Here is a 21,057-nt window from a genome sequence, read left to right on the forward strand (position 1 = left end):
CTGTAATCGCAGAAATTGACTGCAGGGCTGCCTAACACACAAAGCCACGCCCAGCCACGGGGCGGGGCTGGGTGGGGCTGGGTGGGGTGGGGCTGGGCTGGGCGGGGCAGGGCGGGGCGGGGCAGGGCTGGGGTGGGGCGGGGCGGGGCTATGGGTAGGGCTGGGCCGTGGAGTGATGTTTTTCAGTGGCTCAGGCTCAGCTGCTCTGACACCGCACAGGAAGCAGGATCTGCGTTGCCATAGTGATGCGAGGCCCAGGGGACATGCCCACACCCATGAAACCGAGTTTTAATTAAACCTTTAATCTTAATTAATGTCTTAATTAAATCCTTACTTTCACTGGTGGAGTATATCAAAGTTCTACTAAAGGCATCACTTGCAATTTATTTACACTTTTGTCAAAAATGTATTTCTCAATGACCATTTCTGCATGAAAAGTGGCTTGTTTATACCGGCTATCTACAGACCATTTGATTTTCCCATCAAATCACAGCTTCAGATGAGTTAGAGAATGCACATTGTTTTAATGGAGGCAACAGGACGGACAACATTTCAACATCCTTCCTGAAAACAAAACGTACTCAGTTCAGTTCTTATCCGCACGGCTCCTGGGCTAAGCTCTGTTCCCGCTGTGGATTCGCTGGTGTGTTTTCAGGTTCTGCAGCAGGCTGAAGCTCTTCCCGCACTGAGTGCAGCAGTACGGTCTCTCCCCAGTGTGAGTTCGCTGGTGGGTTCTCAGGTTGCCCAGCTGGCTGAAACATTTCCCACACTGCGTGCAGCAGTACGGTTTCTCCCCGGTGTGGATCCGCAGGTGCGTCTTCAGGTTCTGCGCAATGCTGAAGTTCTTTCCGCAGTGGGTGCAGCTGTACGGTTTCTCCCCGGTGTGAATGCGCTGGTGTGTCTCCAGGCTCTGCAGGTGGCCAAAGGTCCGGCCGCACTGGGAGCAGCTGTACGGTTTCTCCCCGGTGTGAGTCCGCTGGTGAGTCTTCAGGTTACGCAGGAGGCTGAACCTCTTCCCGCACAGGGGGCAACCGAATGGTCTCTCCCCAGTGTGCACCAGCTGGTGAGTCTTCAGGTTGTCCATGTTCTGGAAAGACCGGGCGCAGACGGCGCAGGAGTACGGTCTCTCCCCGGTGTGGACGCGCTGGTGGGTCTTCAGCGTCCACGGCGTGCTGAAGGTCTTGCCGCACAGGCCGCACCTGTTGGGGCCGTCGCCGGGGGCGACGCAGTTCTGGCTGGGCGTTGGCGGGGGGAAGCCGCTGGCGCTGTCCCGCTCCTGAGGCTCCGCCCGGGGGAAGCGCGGTGGGGCGCCGGCCTCGCTGGGGTACGTCAGGCAGGGGCTGTGGAACCCGCCCCCTCCCTGCTGCTGGTCCGGCCAGCGCTGCGGCCCCCCCTCCCCCCCCTCAGCGTACGGGCTGGCCGGAGTGGGCCAGCCCACTTTGCCCCCCGGGGGGCCCTTGTCCTTGGCGGGGGGGGCGATTGGTGGGGGCTGCTCTGTGCTGCAGGCTGGCTCGCTCTGCCAAGCCCCGCCCACCGCCGATGCCATGATGAAGTCCAGACCCGCCCCCAGCCCAGCCCCAAGCCCCGCCCCCAGGGTGTGGTCCTCCTGCTCCAGCTCGGACTCCGGCTCGTACAGGCCCTCCCGGGGCAACCCCCCCCCACAGTCCCACTCCCCCTCGCAGCACTGCGGCTGAGAGCCACGCCCTGCCCCGCCCCCGTCCAGAACAGCTTGGGACTCCACCGCCCCTGCAGGAAACACAGGTACTCCTCTGAGAATCACACACAGGTACTCCTCTTAGAATCACACACAGGTACTCCTCTTAGAATCACACACAGGTACGCCTCTGAGAATCACACACAGCTCAGCTTTTTACACGCACACACACACGTAACCACACACACACACACACATGCACACACACGTATACACGCACACACACACACACAGTACCAGTACATAACTGCATTTCATAAATAAACACTCTATAGAGCTTCACAGAGATGCAGGCGGTATAAGCTAAGTGTTTATTGTATTATCTTCTGTTGTAAAATGCCATGAAAAAAGGAACTGTTGCATAGGCCAGGCCACAATGGCTTATGATTTCATTTTTAAATATCACAAAATATAGCTTTTATACATTCAGCCCACCCTGGGCATTCATCCCACTAGGCTAAAGGTCAAAGATTATCAGTTGGTCTCCCTCCACATCTCAGAGGGCATTCTTCCTGTGTGTGAAAGGGATTGGTGGAATTAAGCACCACCTCCTCTGGGCCACACCTACTTTTCCCGGCGAATCCGTGGCCTTCCTCCTGCCGCTGACTGGCACAGCCTTGGCCAATGGCCTGCTCCTCCAGGTCTGCGGACTACAATACCCACAATGTAGTTAGTTACAGGCAGCATATTGGGTCTCATTTGCTCTGTAGTAGTGATTCTGAGCTGTGCCAAACCAGAGATCCTTTGATAACGAGGAGATGTTGACAGGAGCAGCTACAGTGGATGACAGAGTAACGCCGTTCAGTAGCGCTAGCCTAGCATTTTACAACATCTTTTGCACTTTGCGACTCACTGAGATGCCGTATGACATGGTGTTCTGTTAAATGGTAAATGTTTTAGCACCAGAAGTGGAATATCACGTCAAAACCGCTTTTTTAGCGGGATAAATATTGCCAGGCCTCGTAATTCACCACACATTGTGGCAGGTATGTTTTTTTTCATGCAAAAAAAAAAGGAAATAAAATATTTCTATTCGTTGTTATCCGGGTTTAAGAAGTGCCCTGAATTAAGTTCACAACTGAACTAAACTATTCAATCCAGGTCTGCTGCCGCCACAATAGTGCTGAGGTCTGCAGAGTAGAATACCCACAAAGCAGTCACAAGCGTGCATCATGGGTACTGTAGTCAGATGAATTTCAAATGGTTGCTGATTTTTATTGGTTTTTACAATGAAAGGCATTTAAAAGCCCCCAAACCTCTTCTTTGATGACGATGCACTCCACCTCGGCCCGGTCCAGCGGAAAGCCGCTGTGGGACTCTGGTTTGGCCACGTCGCCCCGTCGCGGTGCCACCGACTTCCACAGGCTGCAGCTCCAGTCCTCGCCCAGAAACCCCTCCTCTTCCGCAAGCGTGCCCCCTATGGGACAGGAGGGGAACTGATCACAGCCCTCTGGCTGACCCTGCCAGCCAATCCCCAGTGACAGCACAGCGTCCATCCACAATTATGATACAGCCTCAATCCATAAGCCCATTAGCAGTGGTCATGTGACAGGGTATAACTTGCCTAATGGTTCACTCCCTCTCTACCTCAGAGGCTGAATGGTGATCACTCTCATGTTAAATGACTGAACTGGGAATCACTCAGGTGGGGGGCACACAATTATAAACCATTATTATCATTATTTATTCATTTGTTATTATTACTGAAATGGTTCCTGTTCGCACACTGTCTTATTATGCATGCGCGCATTTATTGTTTGGGTGCTGTGATGCTGTAAGGTAAAATCCCCCCTAAATTCAGTTTCCTTCCACTGAAGGTTTTTAAATCCTGCGATTTAAAGAAGCAACTCTGCTGCACACTGCGAGGGCCCACTGCACACGGGGTGGAAAATGTAGGCACTGGCTGTCATTACTGTTCTGGGCTCTCACAATGATTTGTTGTTAATAATAATAATAATAATAATAATAATAATAATAATAAGCATAATAATAATAAAGGGTGAGCATCATCGTAATAATCATTATTATTGTGATTATGAGGATTATCAATTAATAGGTTTAACCGAATTGGAAACAGAAAAATTAAGCAATACTGATAGAACATAAAAAGTAACGGCACATTTTTACAATGTAATGGTAGGCCTACTATAAACAAACGTTAGCGCACAGCTGGTTATCGTCCGCATTTCCAGATGTTGAGCCGGTGTCATATTCCACACACGCCTAAAATATTTTGCAAGGCGGGTCGAGACGGGTCTTATTTAAAGACAGCAGAGGCTTACCGCCCGTCCCCACTTCGCCGTCATGGACCTGGACTCCCACCGTACGGTGGCTGGCGGCGTGGGCAATCGAGCCGTACGCGCGTTCTGTTCTCCATTCCGTCTCCTTCACCAGAAGCTTCAGTTTTAGGGACTCGTTTTCTTTTTTCCGCTCGTCGATTTCCGCCTGCAGACCAGCAAGGCTTCCCTCCACAATCTTTGTCACTTCGCTAATCGCCGCTTTCACCAGGATCTCCATTACCGAGGCGAGCTGCGTCTGAAACGACATCACGAAACACGACATTCCGCCCTCGCTCCAACAGCTGCCAGCCTCTTAAAAGTTACAGGTTAAAAATGTGAAAAAGCCACCGTGTTGTCTTTTCGTTCAAATATTTTATGAGTCCAGTGTTCTGTATGCATGCCAACGAGCACTTTGTTTTAGTATAGTAGCTACATTGTTGTGGTGTTAATGCACCTATAGGCATCGTATGCCTTCATCCTGTATTGTAATAACCGTAATAACTAGAATACCATAGCAACCGCATTTGCACTTCAGCACGCTAGTTCCCCGTGCAAATAGATGGGTTTCATACGTTGTTCGCTTGTAAGTTTACTTTCGATGAATGCAAAATTTTCTGAAAATTTGATTTGATTCTCTTAAAATAGAATAATCGTGTTGACAATAGAGCTATTCTGTATTTAAGTATCGTTAAGGGGAAATGGGCTACTATCTATTCCTGTGACTGTATGCCGCTTTCTTGGTGGTTAATCATAAAAATAAATGAAAACGAAATTGATAACCGAGCATGACAAATCTGTACTATAAACAATATTTTTGACATCAACAAAATATAGTCCCTTTTAGCCTACCCTATATTGTGTGTATACATATATATATATATATATATATATGTGTGTGTGTGTGTGTGTGTGGATACACATTGTATTACCTGTATTTTGAATATCTTACATGATTGGTCTTCGTATAAAATGCGCTCAATGATTAGTACAGCGAAGCTCCTAGCGTTTCCTTGGTGGTAGTCATCTTATACCATGTTTCTACTTGCAGCGTGACCCAATGATGTGAACCGTTTCTTCGGTCAGGGAAAAACAGACTGCCCTGCCCTGCCCTGCCCAACAAGTGCTTCAGCATTGAAGTTAGCCCCTAAGAGCCAGGGAACTGAGAAAACGAAAAATAAATGATTCAATCAAACCTTACTGAAGAACGACTTCTCAACAACTATAAAGGGGCAATGTTAGAACATTCTCTTGGAATTATTTAAATGAAATAGCCCGATATTTTTATCAGGTAACGAGAGTGAAAAGACTTTTTGCAGGTGTTACAGAAAAGTACCTGAAAGAGGAGTAATGAAATATTGGGCTTTTTGACAAAGCAAAACATCCACACATTTTATTAACAAACCAAGTATATGAATGATGCCTTCTTCGGTGCTGTCTGTTTTTTAAAATTTCCTTTTTGAAACTTTCATCTCAGACATCTTAGACGTTTCTTTCCCACACAAAAATAGAGCATCCAACGTTGATGCTCTTACAGCTTTCCACCCATCCACCCATCCCTTATCTATACCCGCTTATCCTGAGCAGGGGTCGCGGGGGGTGCTGGAGCCTATCCCAGGGTGCACTGGGTCACTCAGTTATGTGAAGAGTTTCACAGACCAGCAGCTCCGGCAGATTCCGCTCCTCCACGGACGGGGTCCTGGCTCTCGCTGCCATGCAGACGGGTCCTGAATGAGCCCTCCAGGTCAGCAGAGATGCTCTCTCTCACTTCATCCCTCTTTCCTTTCTCTCGCTCACTCTCATAACTGACTGAATGCTGACCCCAGCAGACTGTGTGTGTGTGTATGTATTTGTGAGTCTGTGTGTGTGTGTGTGTGTGTGTGCATATGCTCTGCCTCCTCTCTCACTCAGTGCTGGGTTAAGGTGAAAGACCTCTCACTCAGCGCTGGGTTAAGGTGAAACCCCCTCTCACTCAGTGCTGGGTTAAGGTGAAACCCCCTCTCACTCAGTGCTGGGTTAAGGTGAAACCCCCTCTCACTCAGTGCTGGGTTAAACCCCCTCTCGCTCAGTGCTGGGTGAAACTCCCTCTCGCTCAGTGCTGGGTTATAACCGCTCTCGCTCAGTGCTGGGTAAGTGTCTCTGGGACTGGTGCACACGCTGCTGGTGGGTCCTCAGGTTCCCTTTCTGAGCGAAGGTCTTTCCGCACTCTGCGCAGCTGAACGGTCTCTTTCCCAGGTGCACGTCCCGCTCGTGCGCCCGCAGGTTTCCCGTCCGGTTGAACCTCTTCCCGCAGTGCAGGCAGGCGTAGGGCTTCTCGCCCGTGTGCACGCGCACGTGCACGCTCAGCTCGGACGGCGTGACGAAGCTCTTCTCGCACTGGGCGCAGGGGTGCAGCCTCTCGCCCGTGTGCCGCAGCAGGTGTCTCCTCTGCTGGGACGGGTAGAAGAAGGCCTTGCCGCAGTACGGGCAGCTGTACGGTCTCTCCCTGCCCACAGCGCTCAGGGGGGCCTTCAGCTTTACCTTGGCGACGGGGCAGGTGTTGGGCCGGCCCCCCCGCAGAGCCCCCCCGGGGCTCAGGTGATACCTCTGCACAGCTGGGATGCTGTTTGTCGCTGAGTATGGAGACCTCACGAACCTGACTTCGGGATCCAGACCCTCTAACTGCCCCCCAGGAGGGGGGTGCACTGGCTGGGCGGGGGCCTCGCGCCCCCCCAGGCAGGGTACCCCGGCCTTGCCAGCCCATCCGTTGGTGGGGGCACCCTCAGGGGCAGCAGGGGGCGGTCGGTGGGTGTGGTCTGGGGCAGTTCTTTGGCCAGGGACTGGTCTGTGAGCACAGCTGAGGGCGGATTTGTGGGCGTGGTCATGGGCAGGTCTGTGGGCGTGTCCGTTCCTGTGGGCGTGGCTAGGCGCAGGGCTCAACCTGGTCCTGACACCGTGACCGGACCCTCCCGCCGCGTCGCCGCTCAGCACGGTGTTGCCCCACCCCTTGGCGACACAGCCGGGCCTGGAGGGGAGGGGCTGGTGCGGGACACACCCCAAACCCGCTGCTGCCGGCCCCTCCGCAGGCTTCTGCGCCAGGACTGGGCCCGGACCCGCCCCCGGAACCACCGTCCATCTCACAGTGCCGTCCCCTACAGCTGTGGGACGGACAGAAACACACTGCTCAGCTGTGGGGTGTGTGAGGGTGTGTGAGGGTGTGTGAGGGTGTTATCAGGTGTGAGGTGCGCTCAGGTTCTCAGGTGCGTTCTCAGGTGTGCTCTGGTGTGCTCAGCTGTGAGGTGTTCTCAGGTGTGTGAGGGTGTTATCAGGTGTGTTCTCAGGTGTGTGGTGTGTTCTAAGGTTCTTAGCTGTGAGGTGTGTGCTCAGGTTCACAGGTGTGTTCTCAGGTGTGAGGTGTTCTCAGGTTCTCAGGTGTGTTCACAGATGAAAGGCCGTGCGCTTGCCTGCCAGGCTGGCGTCTGAAGCGGGCCGCAGGTGAGCTGAGACTCCTGGAGCTCCAGCCCCCTCCCTCCCCTTCCCCTCCACAGGACGGGGTTCAGGGTCCTCCCCTGCAGACTGCCAGAGGGTGCAGAGCTTCAGTACCCCAAAATCTCATTTTTACTACACAATCTTTTTAAGTTACATCACTTTAATCATTACAATAAGACATCTCCTACACGACATATCTTTGACAAAAGGCTTTTTTTTGGGGGTGGGGGGGGTGTTTTAATCCACAATAATTTTTTTCTCTCCATGCACTCAACAATCACCGGGTGTGCACACCTTTTTTCCTGGCTGCTTGTACTGAAAATGTGGCGAAATGAACAGTATTTGCTATTTGGCTTGTGATGCATCAGCCCTGGGCTTGTGGGCTCAGTGGACGCCGGTCCTTCACACTGACCAGGGCGGGTAAATACAGGCAGAAAGACTGACAGGAAGCGGTCTGGCGAGTGCACGGGGGGGGCAGACTGACCTCCTCTTTGACGTGTACCCGGTCCAGCTCCGCACCGTCCTGGAAGAAGCTGACCGACTCCAGCTCCGTCACCTGCAGCTCGTCCTTCACCTGGCCAGCCTCGTCCCCCCCCTGCTGGGGGTCCACCTGGGGCCCCCCCGAGAGACATGCACCCGCCCCAAACCCTGGGGAGAGAGCAAGGATCAGAGCACAGAGCACAGACCAGATAGCACAGGGCACAGACCAAACAGCACAGGCCAGAGGACACAGGGTTAAAATAACAGAGGACAGCATGTGGGATGGAGAACGCAGTCAGATGACCCCTGACCCCAGTCCTGCAGTGTGGCTCCTGCATTCTATAAGGAGTCCGTTAACAAATCAGAAATGTGAATTAACACCCCCCCAATCAGAAATTTAGGGAGGGGGCAGGGGTGTCTGATGTGTACGCAGACTCACTTCCCCTCCGTGAACATGAGCCTTGCTCACCCGTACCTGCGTCTGGAGCCAGAGCGAAGCCGCTGGGGTCAAAGGTCATGCCCGCCCCCTCCCCCGCCTCCTTCAGCCGGCCCTCCAGCGCCTCCAGCTTCCTGTTCAGGAGCGCCACTTCCTCCCTGCTCCGCTCCGCTTCCGCCCGTGAGTCCGAGAGACTGCCCTCGAAGATCCGGCTGATCTCACACACCGCCGCCGCCAGCAGCGACTCCATCACCGAGGCCAGCTGGGCGTTGAAGGCGTTCCGCGCGGCGTTCCCCGCGGCGTCCGACATCCCGCTCGCGGCTGCAGCGGCCCCTCCCCCAGCCCAACGTGTCAGCCGCCGGCTCAGCCCCTCTGCTAGCGCCACCTGCTGTTACTCTAAAGAAAGCAGCAGGTGCACCACCAACAGGTGAGATGGATACCTGTGGGGAGAACATTAGTTGAGCCTGTCCAATTTGTACTGATAGCTATTTAGCTAACAGTTAGCTAGATGTTTAGAATGTAGCTAAATCTAGGAAAGACTGCAGAATGTAATATTATTTTAGCTGAAGCTACAATTTTTAATACATTTTTAATACATGTGAAATGCTAGGTAGCTTCCTATCTAGTTGGGTAGCCAGCTATATTTATAACTGTGGCACTTTTGTATGCTAAATGGTAGCCACACTAGCCAAAAGTATGTGAACACCTGACATCCAACATCTCATCCAAAATTATGAATATTAATATGGAGTTGGTCCAACCTTTGCTCCTAAAACAACCTCCACTCTTCTGGGAAGGCTTTATACTAGATGTTGGAGCACTGCTGCAGGGATTTGCTTCCATTCAGCCAGAAGAGCATTAGTGAGGTCAGGCACTGATTGGGTGATTAGGTCTGGCTCACAGTTAACTTTCCAGTTGATCCCAAAGGTGTTGGGTGGGGTTGAGGTCAGGGCTCTGTGCAGACCAGTATAGTTCTTCCACACTCGACAAAACCATTTCTATATGAACCTCGCTGTGTGTTCAGGGCATTGTCATGCTTAAACAGGAAAGGGCCTTCCCCATACTGTTATACATCAAAAAACATAAAACATCATGGAATCATATAGAAAGATAGAACCCATACTGCCAGCTGAAACCATGAAATAACAAGGCTGAGGTATTTACCTACGTAAGAAAGACAGCCAAGGAGTGGACACAGGGAGATGCAAGATTAATTAAAATTAATTAACTGATTAATCCGGTTAAATTATCCTTGGAGCCTGTAAAACCTTGGTTGTCTGAAAGCAGAAACTTTACGTGGAAAGATAAACAAATACCGTTACCATTAACCGCACAAAACTGCACACGAAAATACGTGAGAACAACTAACAGTTAGTAAAAGCTACGGCACTAGGTGGTCAAGCCTACTGAGTACTCTCATTGATATTAAATACTTGATCGTGTATCAAAGAAACTTTAGAAATTGCAGCTGTCCAAATGTACCCTGCTTGCAATGTTTAACTGTACTTCACGTTATCCTTCGTCGTTGATTAAAATAAAGCTATGGAAATGATTCAATCTTGGTATCAATCTACCGTTAGCTATATTTGCGACCTGCAATAAATAAATATTGAGATTTTGGTGAAATCACCACCGTAACCAAATCGAATGAATTGCTGGTACAGAATCAAATACTGACTCTCGGTTATTTCAAAGGTATCTGTGCAACTAGCGTTATCTTGTTAGCAAGCGATGCGAGCCAGCAGAAATAGACCTGTCCAGATGTGGGACAGTGAAACACAGCTAGTCTAGCTAACAAGGAAGTGTTGCTACTGCTATGATAAACAAAACACACGCATCAATTCACTCACCACTGCAGATAATTTCTGGTCATTCGGGGATACGATCGTTTTCAGTAGCTGTAAATAAACACAGCGGTATATTATGGAAAATAATTTAGTGTAACGGTAATTTTTATTCGACTGACACCAACAACCCGCCTCCTGGTTCTCCTACGAGAGGATCTGTCGCGTTGCCCCTCCCCCAAAGTGACGTATGCAAACGACATTTTTAGCGACAAGCAGGAGGCAGTGTTGATCTTCAGTAGACTAGATCAGTTTCGGGCCAGGTGTAGATCTGTGGTCATACATACAAATCAACGCAAATAATTTCTCAGCGGCCTCGCGCCTATTGGCAGGATATTGCTGTATGATACATACAGTAATGTTGCATTTAAATGTTGTTTATCTGGCATCTTAACAATCTTTGCCAAAATCCCATTTATTGTGAAAATCATTATAAGCTATCATAGAGCTAATACAGAATACAGCTCCACCACTTCTCTGCTTATGCAACACTCCTTATTGTCTTACTTCATTGGCTGCCAGTCACTGCTCACAAAGTTTAAAACCTTGCTGCTAGTCTGGAACGGCAGCAAACGGCCCAGCTCCGCCATGCCTGCCATCGGTCTTCAGCCCCCTCACCCCGGCCAGATCTCTCCATTCTGCAACCGCAGCGGCAACTGGCTCTCCTGTGCCTCAGTCGTCACGCATATCAGTAATGATGCCCATGTGTCCAGGCCCCCCCCCCCCCCCACCCCACCCTATGGCTTTCAAGCTTAGATATGTGGAACCAAAGCTTTTCTTTATTCAGGTGTAATGTCCGGAGTTTGAGACTGCTGTCAAGTCTAACCTGTAGCTCAGTGTTACAACATTATTACACATTCAATGATTTGCCGGTTTAACTATGTTGGTAAAAACCTAGCTTATGTTGCTTTCTTTCGTGTTGTCTGGTAGTCTGTCACTGCATGGGACAATCAGCTCTAATCTTAAGGGCAATGAATGGTTTACACCATGACGTGTGTTATGCCCACCCTTTCCTTATCTGCTGAACAGGTCATGATAATCTAATAGTGTTTTTCACTATTTAATGGTTACAACTGGGTTTAAAAACTTGACATAAGTATTAAAAACACAATTAATTGTCACTTTTATGGAATATAACCACAGTTTAAACGCTGTTTCCTGGATCTTTAAGCCTTCCGGGGTCTACTGTGCCGCGTGGACGATCTGGTGAATCCTGAGGTCCCTGAGAGAGAAGTAGGCCTTCCTGCAGTGGGGACAGGGGTACGGCCTCCTGCCCAGGTGCACCTGCTGCAGGTGAGTGCGCAGGTTACCCCTCTTGCTGAACCTCTTGCCGCACTCGGCGCACGGGTACGGCCTCTTGCCCAGGTGCACCTGGCGCTGGTGCGCCCGCAGGTTGCCGTTGTGGGCGAAGCTCTTCCCGCACTGCGGGCAGCAGTACGGCCTCTCCCCAGTGTGCACCCGCATGTGGACGTTCAGGTGGGAGGGGCTGATGAAGGCCTTGGAGCAGCTTGGGCAGGGGTACGGTTTCTCCCCTGGGGGGCCCTGCACGGGCAGGGGTCTGGAGCCCGCCCCCGCCCCCGCTGCCCCGCCCTCCGCGCGGTACTGCGAATCCAGGCCTGGCCGCTGGTTCACCAGGCCCACCTTCTCGCTGTCTGGCCAGCCCGTTGGCACGGTAACCTGAGAACCCCTGCGGGGGTCGAACCTCGGGTGGCAGCGGCGGTACGAAGCGGTGACGGTCACGTCGCCGACGGCCTCGGGAACGGACGAGAGACCGGAACCTTCTGCCACCGCGGCTGGTGCCTGTCCCGGCTTTGTGCCGAAAAAGCGCAGTGGATCACCGGGACCTCCGGACCCCCCCGGCGGTCCCCGGCTGCTGAACCCGTCCGAGGGGAAGCTGGGCTGGCCCGGTACGAGCTTGGGCCTCGCGGTTAACAGGTCCAGCAGCAGCTCTGGGTTCTGGAGCGGTTTGGGCCCGGTCCGCTGCACAGCTCCTGAAGGAGACGGGAGGAACCAGGAGAACATCTACATCACAGGCTCTCAAACCCAGGAATGCTGGAATACTGGGAATGCTGCATGCTGAGGTAGACCAGCCCTTGCAATCAGAGCCATGTTACAGAGGGGATACTTGCTGTTAAACTCACCTTCCTCCTTTAGTCCCACCGTCTCTGGGGCCCCTGGGCTGTTCCCCTCGGGGCCCGTCAGCTCCACTGATAGGAGCTCAGGATCCTGCTCCAACAACTGGAGAACAAATGCTTAATTCATTCATTCATTCATTCATTGTGTGCGTTTTATGCTTTGTGCTGTTTTGCTAACCTTGGATAATGAATTTTAAAATGTCTGCTTTTAGCTGCAGAGGGGAGTGGCCTACAGGAGTTTTGCTCTCGTCACTCACCTCCTCTTTGATCGCCATGGAGACCACAGCTCTGTCCTGGCTGAAGATGACTGACTCCAGCTCTGTCACCTCCAGGTCCTGGTCCTCCTTCACACCTCTAGCCTGGCCACGCCCATCCCTGTGGGAGGGGTCACCTTCATGGGGGAGAAGGTCAGGCAGGAGAAGGGGTACACCTGTCATGCAAAAAAAAAAAAAAAAATTTTTTATCGACTTATAACTATAAATGTATAAACGTGCGTGAGGAAACGTTGTTAGGGTCATATAAAATTAATTTCACAAAACTTACATACATATGCGTTTACATTACAACTGGGGAAAAAAGTACCTGGTGAGTCTAAAGATTCTGTGACTACTCACCTATACCTGCGTCTGGAGCCAGAGCGAAGCCGCTGGGGTCAAAGGTCACGCCCGCCCCCTCCCCCGCCTCCTTCAGCCGGCCCTCCAGCGCCTCCAGCTTCCTGTTCAGGAGCGCCACTTCCTCCCTGCTCCGCTCCGCTTCCGCCCGCGAGTCTGAGAGACTGCCCTCAAAGATCCGGCTGATCTCACACACCGCTGCCGCCAGCAGCGACTCCATCACCGAGGCCAGCTGGGCGTTGAAGGCGTTCCGCGCGGCGTTCCCTGCGACGTCCGACATCCTGGACGCGGCACGGGGCGCGTTCTCAGATGGGACTTTGTCTCAGGTGAGGCACTCCCCGGTGAGCGGGGCTCTTCTAGAGTGGAGCACAGTGTTGAGGGTTTACTGAAGGGCAGAATTATTAGTAAATAATGAATAAATAATCATCTTGCCCTCACTTATTTCTTGAATCAGAATGCCCAGTTGATTTGAGAGAAGAATTTTATTTATGCCGTTTTATTTATGCTGTGTTCTGCCTTCATCTTACTGCACTGCAGAATGCTTTGATTGTAGGGAAAAGTGCTTCACAAGTAACGTGTATTACTGTTTCATTTCCCTGTGTTTAATTCGGCTTATTCCAAATCTTTTTTGCTGTGGTTTTTTGTGGTGAATTTATGTGATCTGTGTGGGCAAAAACGAGTCTAATTCCTTGTATATGCCAGCTTACTTGGCCAATAAATCGTATTCTGAAGTGCATGATGATATGGTCATCCTGTCAGTTGAAATACCTTTGGCCATAAAATACAGTCAATATTGCACGTCCTTGCAGGACTGGTGGCTAAAACAAGCAATAGAAGTTCGTTCTTATTTTACGAAGTTGAAACAGAATTCATCACGCGATCGCCCACAGTGCATAGATTGAACATAGTACAGAAACAACGCTCGTTTCTACTGTACTGTGATGCAAGCACTATACAGGTAAAACTGGGGATATGAGAAAAACGCAGCACTCTTATGATTCGGGCTGTAGCACAGATTATGTGTGGCATGAACACAAGAACTGCCTCCCTACCAACAAGGGTATCTATCCCAAGTCACAACTCCTACCCAACCATTTCACCTCATCATAAAATGAAAGACGGACACCAACTAACCAGAGGAAGGAATCACTTTAATAATGGAAATGTCGGCCATCCCGGAAAAGAAAAGAACATGGGATAAATAAGCGAGCCTATAAACAAAGCCATCATCTGTTTGACACGGCAAAACATAATATGCACAGATTATGCAGGTGACTACAAAATATGTTTGCTAGCTCGCCAGTGTGTATGCATGCAAACGCGGAAATGTTTATCTGCTACCTGGCTCTCCTGGAGCTAGCTAAACAATAATTTAACTTACCGCGTTGGTTTTCGGTACCCTGTGAAAGAGACTACCCAGGTAGAGTGTTCGTGGCACAAAGGTGCATCGGTATTAAGTTAGCTAAGGCTAAGTTTATACCTGTTTGAAAAGAAACAGACCAGTATGAAAACCATCCCTCGTGCCCTGTTCTAATCAAGCATAATAAACAGCAAAGATTTTGGGGGGTGGGGCCTTGCTGTCATCACCACATAACGCGCTATGAAACCAGTTCCACCAATCACGACATACCTTGGTTACAATAAATAGAACAACGCCAATGGCGATTGGTGAATTCGTACTTCCGAGGTCTCTGTGGGTACGCTGACGTCACGTCTGGTCTATCCTAGCGGTATTCGAGGTTTTCTGCTCGCTTTTCTCGTATAAGTGGTTTATTTCTAAGTGTTATGGACGCCGTAACGCAACACGCAGGCACCCACTCTCCTTCCTAAGTTAGGGGATAAAGCTATAACCACCCAGAGGAAAAGGCTACTGCAGCTGCTCCAGAATGCTGCTAAACTGTACTCTTCACCTGCCTAAATTCACTGCTAGCGGCGTCATTTTTAAATACCCTTCACTGGCCAATTGACATGCTATCCTCATTCAAATCGCTCGCACTGACATACCAAGCTGTGAATAGGACTGCCCCTTCTTATCTTCAGACAGCGATTTCCCTGCCGAAAAGCTCATCTTAAACTGTGTTTTCGACTATTCCTACTGGTCGACAATAATCGGCTACTACCCCAGTTTGGCTACCGGTTTACTCTACTAGGTTAACCAGCTTTTACCAGCCCCAGACCAGCTTAGATTCCCTGCTGGTCTTAGCATGCTTAGACCTGTCTGACATGTTCATCGTCCGCTTTTCACTGTCCCGAGTCTCCTCTACCGTCGCGCCCGATATCAAAATCACAATTTGAGACCACGCAACGATTCTGTTAAAAAAGAACGCGGGACCCGCTGTCTCGTAGGTCTTGAAGCAAGATGGCACTTTTCCACCTTATGCACGACTAATGGAACCGGTAAGTGAATTTTGTAGCTAACTTCTGCTTCAATCATATGTCCCCTTTGTTAATTCAAGCTACCTAGAAGGAATTTCTACTTGGGAAAACACACATTTGACTTTCTCTGACTCTAGTGTTGATTGCTTACCATGTGAAATGCAGTTTGGCTAAACGCATATGTTGAATGACTACTTAACATTACAGCTTTGTAAATGCAGACGACAGTTCCGATTTTGGCAACCTTTTAATTTCATTACATTTCTTTGCGAAATTGCTTTTTTTGTTTGACGTTCAGTACATAGGATTCTTTATTGTATGACAAAACAGGGAGTAACTGTTACCCAAACAAGTTGATTGTTTAATGGATGCAGGAGTTTCTTTTTGCGATTTTTGTCTTCACTGGCCAGAAGGCTGGGCTGCCGTGGGCCCAAGGAGAGCTTCCTGTTTGGGTGAGTCCACCTGTTTCCCGTTCGGATTGTGCGAGTTGCCTCACCAAGGAAAAAAAGAACAAGTCTCTTCCAATTGATCTTTATTATATGATATGGGCTCTTTACATGATGGTAACATTTCTGTGCAAAAGTAGAGAAAACATAATCAAAAGTTTCACATGTAAAACAGTGTGCTGTCTTATAGTATATCTCAGTGATAACCATCCCCGTTCCTGGAGATCTGCCATCCTGTAGGTTTTCATTTCAACCCTAATTTGGCGCACCTGACTCTACTAATTAGCAGCTCAGCGAGATCTCTAGCTGTTGAATGAGGCGTGCTTTGTTACGGTTGGAGTGAAAACCTACAGGATGGTAGATCTCCAGGAGCAGGGTTGGGCAGCCCTGCTGTAGCTGTTGAATGAGGCGCGCTTTGTTAGGGTTGGAGTGAAAACCTACAGGTCGGTAGATCTCCAGGAGCAGGGTTGGTCACCGCTGATCTATCGAGTGTGAATCCGCTGGTCTATCGAGTGTGAATCCGCTGGTGTCTCTTCAGGTCCCCGTTTGCGGCAAACCGTTTCCCGCAGTCTGCGCACCTGTACGGTCTCTCTCCAGTGTGCATGAACCGGTGCTTCTTCAGGTGGCTCAGGTGGCGGAAGCTCTTGCCGCACTGAGCGCAGCTGAAGGGTTTCTCCCCCGTGTGGTACTGCTGGTGGGACTTCAGGTTGCACAGGTAGGTGAAGGTCTTCCCGCACTGCGCGCAGCTGTAGGGTCTCTCGCCCGTGTGGCTCTGCAGGTGCACCTTCAGGTGGCACAGGTAGACGAAGCCCTTGCCACAGTGCGCGCAGCTGTGCGTCTTGTTGCCCGTGTGGTACCTCTGGTGGTCCTTCAGGTTGCGGAGCTGGCTGAAGCTCTTACCGCAGTGCAGGCAGGAGAAAGACTGTTCCCCCGCGGCCTCGCCGGGGCGGGGCTCGGCGTCGCCGGGCGCGGCGGGACTCGGGTCGCCCTCGGGCGTGGCCGCGCGCGGCAGCCCGGCCGGCGGCGTTCTGCCCCTCCCCTCGCCGTACTCCCTGCGCGGCAGGTGGGCGGCCGCTGGCTCGGCCCGAGTCCGGCACGCCGACGGCACGTCCTCCTCCTGTTTGAGAGACCCGCCCTGCGACGGGACGGCCTCCACTTTCACCCTCACCCCCCCTCCCAGAGACGGGATGGCCTCGTTACCGCCACGCTCCACCCTCGAGCCGCTCTCCGACTCCCGCTCCGCAGGACCGGAGGCGCGCTCTGGGGCGAAAGGCGGACCGGCCCCCTCCAGCCCAAACGCGCCGGCGCTGGGCGGGGCCTTGTGCTGTGGGCGGGGCTTCAGTCTGGGCGGGACCCCCCGCGCACCCCATCGGTCCCTCTGCTGAGCCGAGAGACCCAGGTCCCACACCTCCTCCTCCTCCCACGGGACAGCGTCTGTTTCTGAAGGGAACAGAACCGCTGTTTACATCACATGTGAGGGGTGAGCTGACCCAGACTGGGGCAGCTCACACAGTAAAGACAGTAAAGAAACGATTACTGCAATTCCTAAACGTCATATTGTCCTAAAATGCGACCGCATAACAGCTTATTGCAACAACATGACTACCTGTAGCTGAGACTCTTCTGTGATCTGAGACCTCAGAGCAGAGGCAGCAACTCTTCTGTGATCTGAGACCTCAGAGCAGAGGCAACTCTTCTGTGATCTGAGACCTCAGAGCAGAGGCAGCAACTCTTCTGTGATCTGAGACCTCAGAGCAGAGGCAGCAACTCTTCTGTGATCTGAGACCTCAGTGCAGAGGCAGCAACTCTTCTGTGATCTGAGACTTCAGAGCAGAGGCAGCAACTCTTCCGTGATCTGACCAAGGAGCTGAGTGAGCTGCTGCGTGGACTCCCGGGAGTTAAAAAGGTGACATCACTCTTTTGAAAACCCACATTTATAAACCCCTGCATCTCACCTTGCTGATGTTGGCTTGGTTGCCCCTGGAGACCGTCTCCATCTCTTCGGCAGGTGACCTCTTTCAGGTCCTCAGTGCCGTGTGGCGAGTCGGTCCTATCCTCATCCAAATCTATAGTCTGCAACACAAGCAGATAATGCCCCCATTAATGCACTCCCAATAATAATAATATTAATAACAATAATAATGATAATCATTATTTTGTCTCAGACATTCTCAGCATGAACGATGAAGAATTTTTTAATCTCACTATTATTTCTGCGGCTCCCCCATCTGGAGTTCTGGTGGGCGTGGCTACTTCCTGTGGTACTCCTGGTGGTGGGGAATTGGGCACTTCCCACACACAGCTACTGAGGCTTCCCTCTGCATCCGTCTCTTCCTTCACATCGCGCCCATCCTCAAACCCTGCAGGGAAAGAATTAGGGGGCAAAGTTCACACGCAAGGGCTAAGGTCCAGTTCTCCCTCCTGGATGAGAGAGGGACTTGGAAATAAACCCAAATCCTTGTTTAATTACACACTGCAAATTTTTGTTGTACGTGTACACCTCGGCCATGTGAATGGCTGTTTGCAATGTCTATAAAGCGATGTGAATGAAAAAGTGAAAAGGACAGGAAGGGAGGGAATGCAGAGAGGGACGGGGAGAGGAAGAGAGAGAGAGGGAGAGAAAGGGGGGGGAGGGTGAGATTGCAACACAGCTAGTCGGGCTCACCAGGGGGTGCTCTTTCCTGTCTGGGGGCTGTAGTTCTGCCACACTCCCCACAGCGGCCTCTGCTGCCCCCGTCCCGCCCCATCAGCCTCCTCTCCGACCGCTGCAGCCTCTGCTTCAGTGCCTCCACTTCCTGTCTGCCCCGCATCACTTCCTCCAGGAAGCTGACCTCCACCAGCCTGGTGATCTCAAACATGGCCGCCTTCAGGACCGTCTCCATGACGACGGAGAGCTGGGAGTGAAAAGCCAGGATGGCTTCCGACATCGCTGACACCACGGCTTGAAGATCTGTCCCCAAGAATTAACTCTCGACCAGTCCCTGAGAATGAACTCTACGCCGGAACTCTGCAGGTTTCTTCCGGAGCTACATCTGCAAAATATTGGTGTGTGAGATCACCCAAGCCAAAAGGAGGACCACAGTATATGCAGGTTTAATTCCAGTCCTGGAGGGCCGCAGGGTCTGCAGGTCTAACTCCGGTCCTGCAGGGCCGCAGCGTCTGATGGATTTTGGTGTGTTTCAGCAATTAATTAATTTAATCACTGATTGGCTTAAGCACAGTTGTGCAAGTCAGCACACTTGTTCTTAAGGCCTTAATTGGCTGCTGATTGAAAGGAAACCATAAATGCATACAGACAAGGCTGCCCTCCAGGACTGGAGTGACACCCTTAGCTTAGTGGCAGCAGCTGGGGAAATAATGTAACTGGTTGTGTGTTAGTCATCACTTTAGAGCAGCGAAGGCAACTACTAGTCACATTTACACAACCCGACATCGCGCACCCAGCAGTGACAAAAGTACAGACTCGACCAAGACTCACCACCGTCATAAATGTACTTCATAATTGCCACATCCTTATGCGGAGACTTTATTTCTCTCGGAAAACGCGTATTAAGCAGTTTTTAAATAAAATAACTCGAACTTTGTTGAACTCAGTTTTCAGCTACATGTCACACTGGCGTCGCGTTTTAATCATGCGAATGTCCCATTACCTATCTAAACCGTCCCCCTGTGAAATTAATTCAGTGCTGTCAGTCGCCGTGGCTAGTCACGTACTGCTAAAAATAATTTTCGTTATTTCAATGAAGCCGATGACTTTAGTGTTGCATTTCTTCGATTTACACAAGTTGTTCCAAAACATGTACGACTGCTCGCAAATATATTATGCATTACTATATGTGCAAAATGTCGAAAGTGGCTGCAATCTGGAGATTAGTTTAGTATTAACCACAAACAGCTGCTATTAGGCATTCATTCCACACATAAACGAGCAATTGGCAAGTCTGTACTCGAGGGGTGAAGTAAAGACTAAACTAAACATTTGGCTAGCTACAATCAACAGAAGGAAATTCATTCTGATGTTCCATAACCCCCACGGTAGCAATGAAAAGTTATTGGTAGCTAGTCTAGCTGTCAAACTGTGATGACCAGCTATTTCGCCACAGGAGCTGTCGAAACGTACGATTAGCCTTACCAAAAATTCCTCTAATAAATATCCAATGAACAACAACAGCATCACGAAGCGGGATTATCGGAATTTTACAGCGATGAGTAATGTATGATTGCTCAGAATAGGCTACTGTCGTGACGCCTCAGCTTCTGCTATCCATGTAGCCGCAAAACAGCTTACGATGTACGGAGACCTCGTAGGGCCGAAAGAGATATGATAGAAAAACCGCGTTTGTGAAAAACCGATCGGTGACTGTAGAGTCTAAATCAATTGTAACAGTGCACTATAATATTTTTTTAAACGTATCATCAGTCTACGTTCTCTGGTAAATGTGCAGTAAGTAACACATATGTCAGGGTTCTTAATTAATGATAATATTTAAATAGCTTGTTGGCCAATGTGTCCTAAATTAAGTACTGTTTATTGGGGTGGCAAGTTTGCCATCTGCCAGATTGCGGGTTGTGACTCATTGATATTAACTTTTGAGAACATAACTTTTAAAAATCTATGTATTGTAGTTATAATGGCTGTTATATCATACCCCACTCCAATTCACTTCTACTGACTGCAGTCTCTCTCAGCTGTGGGTACAACCAAGTTGGATTTTAGGCAGCTGAGTGGCCTCTAGTTTAACTGATTCATGTGTAAGTGAACTACAACTCCCAGCCTTCTTCATAAGGGGTAAATAGTGCTGACTATAAGCCGCGTCTCAACCAGTCTCACCAATTCAGAGTGCATTGTGGGCCTAATTTAGCACACACAAACCTAATAACAGAACCAATGATTGGTGCAAAACAAATACCATGACCAATGGTCATGCCATTGGTTTTAATGATTGGTCGCACCATTTTGTTTTATATATTTTAAAAGGTTTTACACATGATAAAGGCCTTAGGAAATCAGGCTCAGCATAGGTTTGAGAATTTTGTTACTTTAAAATGCTAATTTGGCATGAGCTCTATTTTTCTGTTTTCTAAACTTGTTTGCGCTTTCCTACCAGAGGGTGGTGGTATGAATGGAAGGGGGGAGGATAATTTGTGATTTTCTACAAAACAGCACTACACGTTTTATATTTTTTCTTGTTTAATTTTCTCCAGACCTATTTTTCCTCTCTTCTGTACAACTTCCATGTGCTTGGCACGTGTTATGCTACAGAGAAGATT

At 50.2% G+C, this 21,057-nt stretch overlaps 2 protein-coding genes across 3 annotated transcripts; both read right to left on the reverse strand.

The window, feature by feature from the left end:
- Positions 1-504: 504 nt before the first annotated feature.
- LOC118231846 lies at positions 505-21,021 on the reverse strand. The gene is made up of 17 exons (XM_035426158.1): positions 19,919-21,021; positions 18,452-18,818; positions 17,992-18,146; positions 17,742-17,859; positions 16,299-17,226; positions 12,968-13,245; positions 12,611-12,744; positions 12,360-12,456; positions 11,410-12,209; positions 8,414-8,762; positions 7,943-8,106; positions 7,434-7,545; positions 6,097-7,127; positions 3,997-4,249; positions 2,971-3,131; positions 2,283-2,364; positions 505-1,746 (listed from the first exon to the last, which is right to left on the reverse strand). Exons 2-17 carry the CDS (start codon positions 18,711-18,713, stop codon positions 614-616), a joined length of 6,057 nt encoding a protein of 2,018 aa, XP_035282049.1. The 5' UTR covers positions 18,714-18,818; positions 19,919-21,021; the 3' UTR covers positions 505-613.
- On the reverse strand, positions 10,978-14,532 carry LOC118231622 (zinc finger protein 316-like). Of its 2 annotated transcripts, none has more exons than XM_035425633.1 (5): positions 14,346-14,532; positions 12,974-13,320; positions 12,611-12,783; positions 12,360-12,456; positions 10,978-12,209 (listed from the first exon to the last, which is right to left on the reverse strand). In XM_035425633.1, the coding sequence occupies exons 2-5, from the start codon at positions 13,242-13,244 to the stop codon at positions 11,401-11,403; spliced, it is 1,350 nt and encodes a 449-aa protein (XP_035281524.1). In that variant the 5' UTR covers positions 13,245-13,320; positions 14,346-14,532; the 3' UTR covers positions 10,978-11,400. The 2 variants fall into 2 exon arrangements, with proteins under 2 accessions (XP_035281524.1, XP_035281523.1); XM_035425632.1 differs by having other exon boundaries at positions 12,968-13,320.
- Positions 21,022-21,057: the final 36 nt, after the last annotated feature.

The sequence above is a fragment of the Anguilla anguilla genome, chromosome 7, assembly GCF_013347855.1.
Source record: "Anguilla anguilla isolate fAngAng1 chromosome 7, fAngAng1.pri, whole genome shotgun sequence".
Classification (NCBI taxonomy): domain Eukaryota; kingdom Metazoa; phylum Chordata; class Actinopteri; order Anguilliformes; family Anguillidae; genus Anguilla; species Anguilla anguilla.

Bases quoted from the DNA above. Each gene is read 5' to 3' on its own strand.
- LOC118231622 (XM_035425632.1), bottom strand. From the start codon at position 13,244: ATGTCGGACGTCGCAGGGAACGCCGCGCGGAACGCCTTCAACGCCCAG. The intron at 12,784-12,967 runs GTGAGTAGTCAC...TTTGCATGACAG, and splicing joins GGCTCCAGACGCAGGTATAG to GTGTACCCCTTCTCCTGCCT. The intron at 12,457-12,610 runs GTGAGTGACGAG...TTTGTTCTCCAG, and splicing joins CCATGGCGATCAAAGAGGAG to TTGTTGGAGCAGGATCCTGA.
- LOC118231846 (XM_035426158.1), bottom strand. From the start codon at position 18,713: ATGTCGGAAGCCATCCTGGCTTTTCACTCCCAGCTCTCCGTCGTCATG. The intron at 17,227-17,741 runs GTGAGATGCAGG...TGTTCCCTTCAG, and splicing joins ACCAAGCCAACATCAGCAAG to AAACAGACGCTGTCCCGTGG. The intron at 12,745-12,967 runs GTGAGTAGTCAC...TCCCCCATGAAG, and splicing joins GGCTCCAGACGCAGGTATAG to GTGACCCCTCCCACAGGGAT.